Genomic DNA, 16,046 nt, shown 5'->3' on the forward strand with positions numbered 1-16,046 from the left:
GTGGGTCCTACGACTTGCCTCGAGTTTCTGGGGATCGAGTTGGACTCCATTGAAGGGTGTTTCCGTTTGCCAGCTGAGAAAGTGTTGAAGTTCAGGGCTGCGCTGCAAGTGTGTATAAATGCATCAAAAGTTACGCTGCAACAATTACAGCAGTTGGTGGGACAGTTGAATTTTGCCTTGAGGGTAATACCAATGGCCCGCCCCTTTTCCCGTTCAATTGCCCAAGCGATGGTCGGCCTTAAAGAGTGCCATCATCGCACGAGACTATCGGCCGATATCCGCCAGGACATGCGTATTTGGTTAGCATTTCTGGCGGACTTCAATGGTAGAATCGTCTGGAAGGAACCAGCCGTGTCTTCTGAAGAGCTGGGGCTATGGACAGATTCAGCAGGAAGCATAGGTTTTGGCGCCATCTTCGGCACGAAATGGTCGGCACAAAGATGGCCGACATGGTGGCATGAGAATGGTCTGACGAGTAATATTGCTTTCCTGGAACTGTTTCCCATCTTGGTGGCCTTGAGAACATGGCCCGATGGGTTCAAAGATCACTCTGTCATATTTTGGTCTGACAATATGACCGTGGTCGAGTGCATCAATAGTCAGGCAGCACGTTGTAAACTGATTTTAAGACTGCTTAAGGAAATTGTTTTACTATGTATGCAATTGAACGTGCTATTCAGAGCAAAGCATGTTCCAGGGGTGATGAATCAGGCGGCTGACGCACTGTCTCGTTTTCAAATGCAGGCTTTTTCGGGTTTCCTCCCCTCAGCGGACCCAGAGCCGGCACCCTTTCCCGAAGCTCTCTGGTCTCTCGGTGCCCCGAACTTCGTCACCTCGTGGGAGAGAGTCTAGCACCAAGGACGAGGAAGGCATACGAAGGGGCGTTTCGGGCCTATTTAGCCTTTTTGGGGAGTGATAGAGAGCGACTTTGGGGTCACGAGGAATGGGTAGTGAATTTCCTGATGTCCTTACGTAGGGCTGGGAAATCGGTGGCTACGGCCCAGAGGCATCGTGCTGCCATTTCCTTTGTTGCCAGAGCACACGCTATCCAGGACCCAACAGCGTCTTTCGTTGTACAGAAAGCGCTGCGTGGGTGGCAACGCCTTGAGGGTCGCAGAGTAGATGAAAGGCGCCCGATAGGTTTGGATAGATTGTCCCAGTTGTTGGCCACACTCCCGGCCACATGTTCATCTCAATTTGAGGCGGTGCTGTTCCGAGCCGCTTTTACGCTAGCATTTCACGGAGCGATGCGGGTAAGCGAACTAGTTGCAAGGAACAAACTGGATGTGGCAGGGGGTTTGTGCCAGGAACACGTTCAGATCAGGGGAGAAACAATGACTGTCTCCTTTGTAAAGTCCAAGACTGATCAAGATGGGATGGGTGACTGCGTCATCATACGCAGGATTCCTGGGTCCTCCATATGTCCGGTAAAGTGTTTAGAGGATTACCTAGCACGAAGGGTGGCATCATGGGGGGGGGACTTTGTTAAGACACGCTGATGCCACCCCACTGACGAAATTTCAGTTTCAGCGGGTGCTTGCGATGTCAATTGCCGCTGCGGGCTTGAACCCGGGCGAATTTGGGACCCATTCCTTTCGGATAGGGGCTGCTACGGAAGCTACAGCCAGGGGTCTTAATGTTGAGCAAGTGAAACGAGTGGGGCGTTGGTCCTCCAATTGTTATAAAAGATACGTGCGGTTGCACATGTTGTGAAGCTGTAATAATGTACTCACGCTTCTTGTTTTTGTTTGGTTTTCAGTTACGCAAGCCTACGAGGCGGGGCGGACTATGCAGTCGACCCTACACCGGGCCAGCGGTCAGACATCACCGGCTGTGAAAAAGGAGGTGTGGGTCGTGGGCCACTCATACGTGAGGCGTGCCGCAGACGTATTCAAAGCAGGTGACATGATTCACGTAGCTGGGGAATACGGGTACAGGATGTCCTTCTACGGAAGGGGCGGTCTCTGTATTGACCAGTTTCAAACATTTTTCGAGGGTTTGTTAGGGCGGACAAGGTCACCGCCGTCTATAGTTATAGTGCATGTTGGGGGCAATGATTTGGTCACCATCGGTAGAAGACTACTCCTGGAGGCAATGCTTTCCACTGTAAGTTGGTTGGCGAGGAGAGTTCCGGGGTGCACGATTGCATGGTCCCATTTGATTCCACGAAAGGTGTGGCGGGGGGCTATCTCTATTCCTGCTTTGAACCATTCTGTTAGAAAGCTTAACAATAAAGTGAGTAGGTTGTTCCGTTCCAGGACATTGCATTCTATTTCTCATAGCTGTATTAATGATGACAGTATGTATTTAGGGGATGGTGTGCATTTGTCTTGGGTGGGGAATGAGTTACTCTTAGGAGACTTCTTAGCATGGTTAAAATCGTTGAAACATGACCTTTAGGTAGGAGTTGTGTGGGGGGTCCGGATAGCCGGTCAACTATCCGGCCTGTGGCGGTAAGGTCATGATCGGTGAGCACTAATTGGAAGATCCCTATGAGTGGGCGTCACCCAACACGGATGGGAGCGCTCGGGGGAGGTGGCCTTTGGCCCCTCAACGGGGAGGCGGTCCCTTCTAAGGATGGGTCGCCGAAAGAAGAGGAAAGGCGGTCAAGGCCCCTTCCTGTGTAGGAGGGGTTACAGCCCCCTCCTGGGGAATTTCCCGGGGCCAGTGACATCTGCGACGGCAGATGCGGTAAGTTGTGTGGGGTTGGGGGGAGGTCTTCGATACCTTCTAGATACCTCACACGAGTCTTCGAACGACCTTTAACTGGCGTCGAGTTGATAAGTGCCCCCGTCAAGTCAAGGGAAATTGGTAGTAGTTGCACTTGAGTACGCCTCAGTGCTGTCGCCCCTCCCAAGTGGGGGGGGGTATGTCTGGTTAGGGATCTTGACACCGGTTACGACCTTGCCGTTGGCCCTTAAACGTTAGGATGTACAATTTCAATATTTCAAGTAAATGTTTTGTAGGATGTTAGTTCGGCTAGGAGAACCTCTGTATTAGAGAATCTGTTAAGGTTAGCCAAACATCGCAATGTGGTATGAAATTGTACATTAATGTTTAAATGTTTTAAAATTTTTGTTTTAATAAATACGGCCGGGAGGGTCACTCCCTCCCACTTCCAAAAACTTCAAGAACTGTTTCCGGTTTCCCTCCTTTGGGGATTGTGTTGAGAGGGGGTGGCGGGTATCTCAGCTATATGGAAAGGGGCGACCACTCGGTCCCCCCGAACGTATGGCAGAGTGCCTCGATCCCCCTGGGAAGCCATTTTGGGCGGGAGGCGCGTCTCGGCTGGTATGCCCGAAGCGGCGTAGCCGGGGTGCGCTTTTTCCCGCCCTAGAGTGGGCTGGCCTAGACACTGACGCGGCCGGCCACGCCCTCGGGGCAGGCAGGGGCGGGTTTACGCCCGCCCTGAAGATGGATAAAAAGGGACGCAAGACCAGAAGACATCCTCTTGTTCCTGTGCTCTGAAGCTGCACCTCCTCGCTGCACGTGAGCTCGAGACGGAACGAAGAGCCAATTTTGACCCACCCACCAGCCCCTGAGGACAGCCAGTTGTTTTAATAAAATTGATCAATTATTCTATTTCGTTTACAGGTTATTGTAGTGTTGTGTTGATGTTGAATGTGTAATAAAGATTGGTCTAATTTTACAAGTTTGTGATTAAAGAACTTCGGATGTAAGGTCCATTTATAAACAGGCTTTTTCGGTCATAGTGGCCAATGTAGTTTCGTTTAGTTAGCATTTGTCGTATTTATTTTGGTCGGGCGGTAAGGTCATGATCGGTGAGCACTAATTGGAAGATCCCTATGAGTGGGCGTCACCCAACACGGATGGGAGCGCTCGGGGGAGGTGGCCTTTGGCCCCTCAACGGGGAGGTGGTCCCTTCTAAGGATGGGTCGCCGAAAGAAGAGGAAAGGCGGTCAAGGCCCCTTCCTGTGTAGGAGGGGTTACAGCCCCCTCCTGGGGAATTTCCCGGGGCCAGTGACATCTGCGACGGCAGATGCGGTAAGTTGTGTGGGGTTGGGGGGAGGTCTTCGATACCTTCTAGATACCTCACACGAGTCTTCGAACGACCTTTAACTGGCGTCGAGTTGATAAGTGCCCCCGTCAAGTCAAGGGAAATTGGTAGTAGTTGCACTTGAGTACGCCTCAGTGCTGTCGCCCCTCCCAAGTGGGGGGGGGTATGTCTGGTTAGGGATCTTGACACCGGTTACGACCTTGCCGTTGGCCCTTAAACGTTAGGATGTACAATTTCAATATTTCAAGTAAATGTTTTGTAGGATGTTAGTTCGGCTAGGAGAACCTCTGTATTAGAGAATCTGTTAAGGTTAGCCAAACATCGCAATGTGGTATGAAATTGTACATTAATGTTTAAATGTTTTAAATTTTTTGTTTTAATAAATACGGCCGGGAGGGTCACTCCCTCCCACTTCCAAAAACTTCAAGAACTGTTTCCGGTTTCCCTCCTTTGGGGATTGTGTTGAGAGGGGGTGGCGGGTATCTCAGCCATATCAAAAGTGCACATGTCCTCTCACTTGGTGAGTGGTCTCCATCAAGAAATGAGAGATAACATCACCCACCATATCTGACTCAGATGGATAGAAATATGACCCCAGTTCCTGACTAGTACTGATTTACAAAGGCCACCAAAAGTATTACACAGACGCATTACATTATTGGTACCTAACAACCCTGAGGCTCACCCACCCATAGCTCCATCCATAAACAGCAAGCAGAAAGTTTAAAGTTCTTCACCAAACTAGATTCTTCATGCCAATTGTCCACCAACCTACCACCTAATACCCTGCTAAGGCAGCCAAAGACATAGACCACATCCACACAAGAAGGGCGGCATACCCTGAAACCGGTCCCAGGAGGCTTGTTTGCAGTCCAGGGAGGACCTGGCCTTGCAGTTCGGTCTGGACTGTTCCCATAAGGCGCAGGGTCAAGACTGATTTGCATATGGCTGGGCCCAACCTGGGGTGGCGTAGTGGGCAAAAGAACGATGGATTTAACCCAGATCTTTTGAATGGGGGAAAATGTTTGCATTGTCAGCATTCCGTCCATTATTTGTTTGCTGTAACACTTCCACACATGTGGCAGTACTTAACAAGATCCCCCATCCCGCTCCTTCCCACCAAATTTCTTGCATGGATCTCCATGACGAATCTGTCACATTCTAAATCATTTATTCATACATGGCTCTGGATGAGGGTAAACTGCATACCTAAATCTGCCCACAAGGACACATAAGAAGTGAATCCCACACTGTAAAAATACATATTTACATAATATATTCTAATATAAATGGCTGTTTCACAATTTAAAGTGAGTGGTTCACTACTACAGCCCACTGGAACACTGTTGACTATGCCATCAAGACTGCAGTAAACTTGATTTCATTTACTCCATCAGAATTGGAAGGAAGAGATGCATGTAATTTACCAGGGCGTATTGCAGGTGTGTGTTAAGGACATATACCGAACACCCAGATCATAATACATCCGAAGGGTTGCTAGACTACTGTCAATGGAATGTCCTCCCTCGATGCCAATCAAACATGCTATTTTCTTGCTGTTGTCAATACCTGTTTTTGAAACAAAGAACAAAGATTTTAATTGTAGAGTCAAAAGCAAACTAATCATGAAGTATGGCTCATGTACATTTTAAAACTAAGCATGTTTGACAATAAAAAAAATTCAAAACTGGTTCAGAAAGTCATTATCTGTCCTTATTGAGAGAAGCTAATGTTCCCCAATGAATACTGAAAATATGTGTGTCGTCATTGTGTAATTTTAGCTATGCAAAGTTTTCATAGGAGGAGCTTTTTAGTCTTGTTACCATCTTTTGTGGTGTTTGAAGAATTTGGACAACACTCATGTTTATTCACCTAAGCTCCTTCATGGAAAGTCCTAAAATGTTGATTTCCTATCTAAATTACCTTTGGGAACCTTCTCTCTGAAACAGAAAAAAATGTTGAATGGAATTACACCAAATTTGGCAAACAGAAATTTACTCAGGAATTGTGATTTTGTGATCCGGAGTACATCCATTCAGACGTTTTTGAGAAACTAGCATTGAAAGTGGGACTTGGATTGTGCACAAAGGGGTTAACTCTCAGGATTTATTTTAGATATCTGGATTGTTGGATACCACAGGAGGTTGGCCACCGCAGAGGGGTTGGGTTCAGGGCATGGCTGGAGTCATCTGTTGTCATTAGTTAGGAAATGTAACATGTCATGAGTGAAGTAATATGCGAGGTCATAAGCAGTGCATTATAGGGGTGCACAATATTATTCATTCACTAAACTATAACTGGTGAAATTCACTGGGTTTTTGTTTTGATAACTTAAACACAAGTTATCTCATTTCTATACCTAACTGTAACATCACATTAACCTTTATTTATTGTCACTGATATTCAGTGTTCATGTTTAAGACCTTTAACCTTTGTTTTTCCCAGTGAAAAAAATATATATTTTTACTTTCCAGTAGTTTTAAAGCTTGTACTTTATAGAAAGTAAGTATTCACCTTTATTTCTGGTAATTTACAGTGCTGGATTTCTTTGCAGGAAATTGAACCTCTCAAACAAATAAAAAAGTAAATGGACCTTTAACACAGCATTTTGTCTTTCTTTTAGTGCTGGTAAAATGGATATTATTTCACAATATGGGGATGAAGGGGTGGGAGGGGTTAGGTGCCTTGCCTGACTGGAGAGCAGACCCTGTGGTTTGCCCGCAAGTGTGCACAACCAAAGGCCATGCACAGTGTAGTGTTGCTTGCCCTCAGGGGTTGGGGCAGAGACTTGCCATAGGGACACAGATGAAGGTCTGTAATACTTTTGCTTGGGCCTATAACTCTGGAAGTGGCCTTTAGTTGGCAATATAACTAATATCAGTAGGCTGTAAAGTGATGTTAGAAGAACATTTTGTCCTCATGGGGTTGAATGTTATTATAGAGTTATAGCCAAAGGTAGCGGACTATACCAGCAAATAGAGGCCTACTCCCTTGTTATAGGCCTTTGCCTTTAGCCTGGGCCTATAACAACAATGTAGACCTTTAATGATCAATTTAGCCTGCTGTAATGGGCTGTAAGGCTAAATTAACATTAAGGGTAAGACATAATTTGTCCTATCTTTTAACCAAGAAAGGTGGTGGTTTTAACAGGAATCTTTGTGTTTTTGCAGAGTTTTGAAAATGTTTAAAGGTTCCTTTTTGGAGGGAAGGGGCTGTTAATTGAAAAAATAGGAGAAAAGAGGGCTTCAGAACTTGGGTGAAAACAAGCAATTCATGTTCAGCCACCTACATTCGCAAACTGCGGCTCTCCAACAGACAATACTTTTCCACAGTCCATATACAACAGTCCAGTCCTTGAGTAGGTACTGTTTACATTCCATTGTTGTGCATTAAGAATATCTGCTGGAACAGTATCTTCAGCGTAGAGACTCTGGAGAGCTGCAGAAGATGTAGAAGGCCCCTCCATCATGATGATACAGTTTTGCTATGTTGAACTGATGGGAATGCAGGGCTCCAAGGTGTATAAGCATTCTGGAAGTTCAGAAAGATTCATTTTTATTGATTCCACGGCTAAAGTCCTCCCTGCATAAAATCACAATTTTGGCAGATTACATCCGGCCTCTCTCAGTTAAAGCTTCAGAGGATGAACTTTTTGTCATTCTATTCACTTCTGCAACACCACAACAATTGAGTCCTGAGAAATAATCAGTGGTGTGGCAGTTTTTAAAAAAGTCCTTCAGTCCCAAAAAATAGTCGCACAAATGACATCCTATATGTGCACCATGGTACTGCATAGAGGAAAGGGCAAAGGAGTGGGTAATACCGCATGGCAACTAGTGGGATGTAGAAGCATCTGACGGCTTTGCTTCCAAATTGCATAGCTTGTATTGTGATGCACAAGATTCAAGAAGATGAAGGGCAACAAACTGCATATTCAGCATATTTAGATCTGCTATAGGCTCTGTCTCAAAGTAGTGGTCTTTGAGGAAAGTAGTAAAATAATGTTTTCAAAGGCCTTGGAAGACTATCGCCACACAGAACATAGACTTTTGGAAAGAGCAATAGAACTACAAAAAGTAAAAGATAAAGTTTAAAAAGACCTGGTAAAATAAAATGTAGTTCTAATCATAAAAACTTTATAAATTCAAACAAAAAACTGTGAACTACCCAAAATAAAAAAAATTTAAGTATTCATCCAATTTCTTCTGCACACAACCAGAAGATGTGTGCAGATTAGAGACAGGCTGAATTAGAAGGCCATGTCAGCAGTAGTTGGCCACAAGGCCTGACCAGTTGCCAAGCTCCATTGCTAATCCCCTGCTGCACACCAGTGTTGGCCAGATTTTGTCCATATACAATTTTAAAAAACTGAAATTCACTGAAAAAAACGGTTAACATGTTATAGTTGGGTATGGTAATAAGTTCATTAGAAAAAGCCTAGGGTCTCATTATGATGCTGGTAGAGCATCCGACCAGCATTGCTGTGGGAGTGGATCCGCCGGCTGGTAGTTGACAGCTCCACCCCCGTAATCCAGTGCGACCATCAGCACAGCGGTCGGAAATATGCCATTTTCAATTTCAGCTTGTGCTATGGCCCGGAAAAGGTCTGTTTCACAAGCTGCAGTTAAAAAGGCAGATTTTCAAAGATCCATGCAATGTGTGCCAGGCACCACGTGGTGCCTGGCACACGGTGAATATATGTTTGGTGGAGGGGTGCCACATGTGTCCCCCCCCCCCCCCCCCCCCCCCCCCCCCAGTCGCCATAGCGGAGGCCTAGGGGGGACGGGGGCCCTGCTAGGGAACCCTTAAGTCTCTTTCCGTCTGCCATTCATGGCGGGTTGACCCCCATGAAAAAGCAGAGAGAAACAGTCATTGTAATCCCTATGGAAGTGCCTGAGAAGGCACCGCCCCTATTGTAGGGATTACAGTCCCACACCCCGCCCCAACAGGCTCCTGGAACCCATCGGAAAAGCAGCAGTCGGACTCTCCACCCAATGGTGTTGACTGCCAATTCACAATCCGGCGGTCGGGCCGATTTTGTAGATGTTGGTGGGCTCGCCACTGATAGCCTGTCTTTGGTTGACCCACCGACATAGGAATAAGGCCCTTAGAAATTCACTTAAAAAAATAAGTTCGAGGTGACATCAAGCTAGGTGTTGAAATAATATTTTAAAAAAAACATTTTAAAACAGAAAAAAACACTGATATTCATTAGCTATAGTATACCTGAGCTAACTATCACTGGTGTCCTACTCTGCCGTACACTGCTTATGACCTCACATATAACATCACTCATGACAAGTTAAATGATGTAATTTATGACATTGACGACTGATAGATCTGTTTCCTTCTAACATGTTTGAACTCTTGTGGATTTGAAAGCATACATCTGTTTATGTATACATAAAATAATACGCATTTGCAATTTTGGCCTTATCAATGCTTGTTTTATTCTGTCATGATTTTTGCAAAACCTAATTATTGAGGAAACTGCTGGGCCTTTATCAGTCTAATTAAAAATAAATATTGGCTAAAAGCAAAAATATTTTGGACTCTCCAAACGCATACATTGCCATAGTGGTCCCTGACACTTAGGAAAACTATTTTCTGCGCTGATGTGTTCCTTGTGAAGGGGCAGAAAGCCGTCACCCACAGTGAAGTTAGCCAATGAATAAAGTGGGCTGGGCCCATGATGTGTGTTGTACTGGGTGGGAAATGGCACAGTAACAGAATCCGTTCCTGAAGAGGGCTGGCTAAAGTCCCTATACATAAGTATATTATACATATCATTTTTGGAAAATCATAAGGTTTTGGCTAACATCAGACCTTAAAATGTCTTACCGACTGCAGAGGTTACAAGTTCAAACTCTTCATACTCTTTACACATGCGCTTGATGATGTCGATCTGCTCCAGTGTCAGGCGCACGGCATCTTTGTTCTGAGCATTGCAGAGCACATAAGCTGACCAGAACTGTAAAGTAAAATGCAATCTCTTCAATATGAACATATTTGTTCTTATTATTTTTAGACAGGGATTTACAGACAGTGGTCCTCGTGATTAACATCTAGAAATGCAGGATATGATGGGTGATCTAAAGTGAGTTGTTTGTTTGTCTTGAGATTCAGAAAAAACCCAGGTCTGGAAAAATGATGTGTGGAGCTGGATCAAGGTCTGTCTCCATATAAAATATTTAGCATTAAAAAAGGGATGTTTCTTTTCTCTCCATTTGTTTTTTATCCAGGAACTTTTGTTAGTTCAAAATGGACTGATAGAGCAAAGCAGGGCTTAAAATGAGAAGTAGGCTATTTGAGAAACAAACCCAAAGCACACAGAAGCAGAGCTCTCCAGGTTCTTACTTCGATGTAGGAGTTTTTCATCCAGTTCAAGGTTTTTTTTGTAGTCTTGCTATTATAAGTGCAACTGGAGTAGAAGTATCAGAATTCAAAGAGAATGCTTGTACTGGGTGTGCTGCTCATGCATGACCCTGGAAGGCCTCAGAGCTCTTCTTTCATGCTGCTTATAACCACAATGGCCCTTTCGCTGAAACAAGGATATAAGTCTAACTGCTGCAAATAATCAGTTCAAGACCTTTTCTGTTATTATGTCCATGTTACGGATAGTCAAAAGGAGAGCAACAAACATTGTGCAGTCTGGCCGAAGGTTGAAGGTGCTGTAGTAGCTCAATGATCTCTGTAGGCATAACCTCTTCTACTAAAAAACATTAAGGTGGATACAGGATTCAAAATGAAATTACTCGCTGTTCTTGCAACACAAGAGCAAAAGATAAAATTGTTTTCCATTACAGTTACAGCCCCAAGGGAACCACTCAATTCCCTGATCTTCCCAAAGACCTGCCTGGGTCACCAGACACTAGAAGGAAGTGGGGGTATGGCAGATTTGGAGAAGCCCTCTACTTCACCTCTCTTGGGTCTCTGCAGACCAGAGGGAGGCAAGGGAATGAGGGTGTTCCTGTCTGCTGAGTATCTGGGTAGACTTTTGTCTAAGTGACAGCCACTGCCATCATCAAAAATCCTCTTGTTTGGTTTCTAAGAAATAATCCATGAAGGAACAACAAATATACATTAAAGCCAACAGTGCAATTCATTAAAGGGAACTCAAATTCATGATTTAGACATCTAGTTAAAATCACAGCAAATATAGAATCAGGCAAAATGATTAATCCAAACATTCATTTTAAAATTAAAAGAAATTCATTGATCATCCTAATTTGGCTGCCTCTCTCTGAAAGCCAGGGATAGGAAACTACATGTACTTCGTGGATAGTAATTGTAAGAACAGTAAAGCAGGTCAAGCTTGGACACACTTAAAGGTGGAACAATTAATTTGTGCTAGACTTGTCATCCTTGGTGTGGTTTTCCATGCCTTTTTTTGCCCTCGGACCTACTATTTTGCTGACTTCATTTTAGCTGTCTTTAGGATTCTGGGCACTTTACCACTGCTAACCAGTGCTAAAGAGCATATGCTATGTACTTAAAACATGGTAACATTGGCTTATCCACACTTGGCATATTTAATTTACTTATAAGTCCCTAGTAAAGTGCACTACATTTGCCCAGGGACTGTAAATTAAATGATACTAGTGGTCCTGCAGCACTGATTGTTCCACCCACTCAGTAGCCCTTTAAACATAGCTCAGGCCTGCCATTGCAGAGCCTATAGATGTAGTTTAAACTGTCATTTCGACCTGGCAAACTAACCTACTTGCCTGGAGTAAAACCTTCCCTTTGACTACATATATATCACCCCTAAAGTAGGACCTAGACAGCCCTATGGGCAGGGTTCAATGTACTCAAAAGGTGGGAAATGTACTTTTTAGTTTTACATGTCCTGGTGGTGAAAATCTGCAAAATGTATTTTTCACCACTGCAAGGCCCATCTCTCCCATAGGTAAAAATGGGTAATTTCCTATTGGGAGAGAATATAAAATTGGGATTTGGTGTCTTTGGACTTACAATTTAAAAACACATATTTTAGTAAAGTTGAATTTTTAATTTGCAGGTCTGAAAATGTCACTTTTAGAAAGTTGGAATTGTCTTACTTTAACCATTCTGTGCCTCTGCCGGTCTCTGAATAGACGTCAGGGTTAGGGGGACAGTTGGCTGTGTGCATTCCCTCTAGACAGTCACACAAAGGAAACTGGGTGTGACATTTGCATCCTGATGGCCCATCACTAGGTTGCTGGCTTTCCTGAGGTAGATTGGGAGAGAGGAGCTGACACTTGCGCTTGAATAGGTCTGTGTGTGCCGCCACACAAAGAGCTCCAAAAGCCCCTGTAGTGTGTTTGGAGCCAGGGAAGGAAGGACAGGAACCTTGAGAGGTTCAACGGCCTCTGTGAAATCTCCCTCACTTCAGAGGCACATTTGGGTATAAGTACTGGACCCCTGACACCACTAAAGTAGTTTTTTTGGATATTGCGGAGACTCTGCAAAGAAGAGGACCTACACTGCCAGGAGGGACTGCTGTTTTGCTACTTGCTTTGCTGTGTTAACCTGCCACCTGCTGATTTCTGTGCTGCCAGAAGAGACTGCCACTTTGAAACTTGATCTTCTGCATTGGCCTGCTGCCTGCTAACTCTGGCAGTGAGGGAGAATTGAAACTGCCCTCTACAACCTTTGTTTTACCCCAAGAACTCCAAGGGCTTGTTGACTTGCTCCCTGGTCATGAAGTCTCATGGCCATAAAAGATTTCAACAACATCTACGCTGCTACTGGACTCTGCGAGTCCGGCAGCTGAGCCCTGCATCAATCAGCGTTTCTGCGAGGGCAGCACTCCCTGACTGGTTTACCAGCTGAGCTCGGAGCTCCTTATATCAAGAATCGTGCTCAAACTCTTCTGGATCTGCAGTGGTGCTCAATGGTCCGTTGTCCCCAAGATGCTGCACTCTACTCCCGGGTGGTGGCAGAGTTCTGGCAAAAGAAGCAGTACTCATACCCGGGCGCCGTAGCCTCTTCCCTAACCGTTGCTAGGGCAACAAGACTACTGAGAACTGCAAAAACATCATCACTGCCCCAGCCACTGTCAGTTGAACAGGGAGACTCTCAGTGACCACATCACCACTGCAGGAGTGCCGTACTGGAGGTCATTCCTACTGTGTCGTGTAAAGGTACCTTTTGTGTGCAAAACAGACTTCGGTGGTGTCTGACAGCTAGTGAATTTGCCCAGCTCCTCTGCCTTCTGTGAAAGTGCTTTTTTACTTGCAACCGGAACCGAGTGGTCCCTGTAGCCGTTCTGCACTCTTCACAGCCTCCTGTTTAGAACACATCCCGATTTCCTAAAAACACTATGCACAGATCGCTCTACTGTTGAGAGCATTACCAAACTCCCAGCGGAACCTTAAATACCTTAAAAGAAGCATACAAACAAAGGGGTCGAATAAGCACAATCCTATATGTGATGTAAAGCAAATGACTTATTAATCACAATAGTTGCATATCTCAAGATGACAAAAGTATAAGTCATATCATCAGTAAGTCTTCTCTCTTAGACAGGATATTGAGGCCAAAGGCCTTTTGTGTTTGTTATTCCATTTTTTCAAGAATCGTCAAAGGAAACAGCAAAAACATCAAAGGAAATAGCCAAAACATCAAAGGAAACAGCCAACACGTGTTTCATCGGTACAAAGTCTGTACCCCGACTTTCTCAAGGCTAAATAGATGAATAAAACAATGTGACAAAATAAATGGCAATCAAAATCGTGCGTATCTTGTCCCGAACCTATGTTAAGCGGGGTTAAAGATGAACACTGTGCAACTGTTGTGGGGGAAATATTTTAAATACATGGTAGAATGTCTGTAAAAAATCGGCCGGTGTTCATCCAAAAGAGAACGTAGTTGTCACTGTAGTGTGGTCAGAACCCACAAATAAAAAATAGCGGGGTCATATGAGACGATGTATAGTATGACTGGCAAGAAGAAATCCGAAGTGTGGATACAATGCCAACCAATAGTAATAAAAGGAAAGTAGTGGTGGTCGGTGCTGAGGTCAATCACTGAGCACAAAAACCGCAAAGCGTCTAAGGACTGGAAATACACGTAACGGTCCACATGATACCGACGAAACACGTGTTGGCTGTTTCCTTTGATGTTTCTTGAACAAATGGAATAACAAACACAAAAGGATTTTGACTTCAATATCCTGTCTAAGAGAGAAGACTTTCTGATGATATGACTTCTACTTTTGTCATCTTGAGATATGCAACTATTGTGATTAATAAGTTATTTGCTTTACATCACATATAGGATTGTGCTTATAGGACCCCTTTGTTTGTATGTTTTTTCTGCCAATCCTTTGGATTTGCATTAGTCACCCCAGGTAGTGAGTGACAGTGGTCTTCGTAGCACTCTAATTAGATAATATTTATCACATGCAACCAGTTCCAGGACATTTCTTTCTACTGTATATGTGAAGGTGTGGTTACTCCCTTTTAGAGAACACCACTACCAATTTTTTATCACCTTAACAGAAGCCATTACAAACGTAGAAGCAGTGGTAAAATGTGCCCAGCACATTAACCTTCCCACAAATGTGGGCAGTAAGAAGAACAGTATGTAACGTGAGCTACCACAGACAGCACCACTGCTGCAAAGAGTTGCACCTAGGTAAACCACCAAATCAGTAACTTGTACAACATCCAACAAATGTCCGTAGCACTAAACAATTACAGCACATCCAATCCATGCCCAAAATATTGGCATAGAAGATAGATTTATTGACAACAAGATCTTGATTTTTAAATGTAGCAAATAAGATCTTTACAGCAAACATGTAATTCAGTAGTAGCCAATGTGGCAAGCATATTAGTGGTACATATGTAATGTAATCACAAACACAGTTGTCCAGATATCAATTGCACAGCCAATACATATTTTGCCTAGCCCAGGGCTGTTAAAATATAAAAATATACAAACATGTTGAAACAAATCATAATGAATCAATTTACTGTAAATTATATGAGCTTTATTTCTTTCAAAGCTACAGCATAAAATAATGATGTGTAATTCTTATCATAAAATAAACAACAAAAGATGTTTAAACACATTGTGCATCAAACCGACCCCGATTGGTTATGAGGAAGACCATACCACCACAATTGTGCAAAGAAAGTAGAAAAGTCAGGATGACCACCTTAGTAAGTATTCAATAAACTAACAGTGGTTGGGAAAATAGGATATATCAACATAGAAAGACATTGTTGCCTTAATCCCAAGAAAAGGAAAGAAGACATGCTCCCATAGAGAAACACAGTTTCAAATCGAGATGTGCTGTCACCAAGAAAAGATGAAGGATACACTATATAAATGAAAAAGGGAATTTACTTAACTGACGCGAAACATCAAAATCTACTTGCATCTACTTGCATGTGGTTAAAATGTCCAAAAAATTATAAGCATGAGTCTGCGAAAAAAGTCATAAACCAAATTTTAAAGTTCCAGAATGATCACAGGTGGGAAATGGATGGACAAAAATGTTCAGCAGAAAGTAGTGACGACTTACAATATAAAGTCAGATAAATATCTAGAACATAGACCATCTGTGTTGAGTGATATGAAGTTGATTATAGGTCTGCAGGGATAAATATGTAGGATGCAACCTGTTTGTGGACGATATACAAGAACCCACCTGATAAGGAGTGGTGTCTGTAATAGAAGCTCACAGGCTCCTCTAGAACTACAATAACCTACATACTTTAAAAAATATATTTATGTTGTCAAGTACTTATTGGATTTTGTAATTTTGGTCTTATTTTAATCAGATACATCTTCTCAATTTTTCTAAATTGATGAGGAGTCTTTTTGTGGTGTTTTCCCTGTGTTAATGTAATTAATGTGTTGCACAAATATAAGTACTTTACACATTGCCTCTTAAATTAATCCTGACTGTTGCACGTCAAGCCAACAGTGAGTGAACACAGGTTATTGTGGATCTGACTTACCCTGACTAGGATTGTGGTCCCTACTTGGATAGGGTGCAAACCTCTGCCTACTAGGGACCCACTTGTTAACAATT

The 16,046-nt window shown here is 43.7% G+C and overlaps 1 protein-coding gene across 2 annotated transcripts in view; it reads right to left on the reverse strand.

Moving 5' to 3' along the window:
- Positions 1-16,046, reverse strand: part of LOC147674128 (dipeptidase 2-like) — a 365,658-nt gene that overhangs the window by 106,340 nt on the left and 243,272 nt on the right. For both annotated transcript variants that reach the window (XM_086945196.1, XM_086945195.1), the window contains exons 4-5: positions 9,860-9,989; positions 5,446-5,587 (exon numbers count right to left, since the gene is read on the reverse strand). In XM_086945196.1, coding sequence (XP_086801322.1) covers positions 5,446-5,587; positions 9,860-9,989 — 272 coding nt within the window. The remainder of the gene's footprint in view (positions 1-5,445; positions 5,588-9,859; positions 9,990-16,046) is intronic.

Source organism: Lissotriton vulgaris, chromosome 12, assembly GCF_964263255.1.
Source record: "Lissotriton vulgaris chromosome 12, aLisVul1.2, whole genome shotgun sequence".
Classification (NCBI taxonomy): domain Eukaryota; kingdom Metazoa; phylum Chordata; class Amphibia; order Caudata; family Salamandridae; genus Lissotriton; species Lissotriton vulgaris.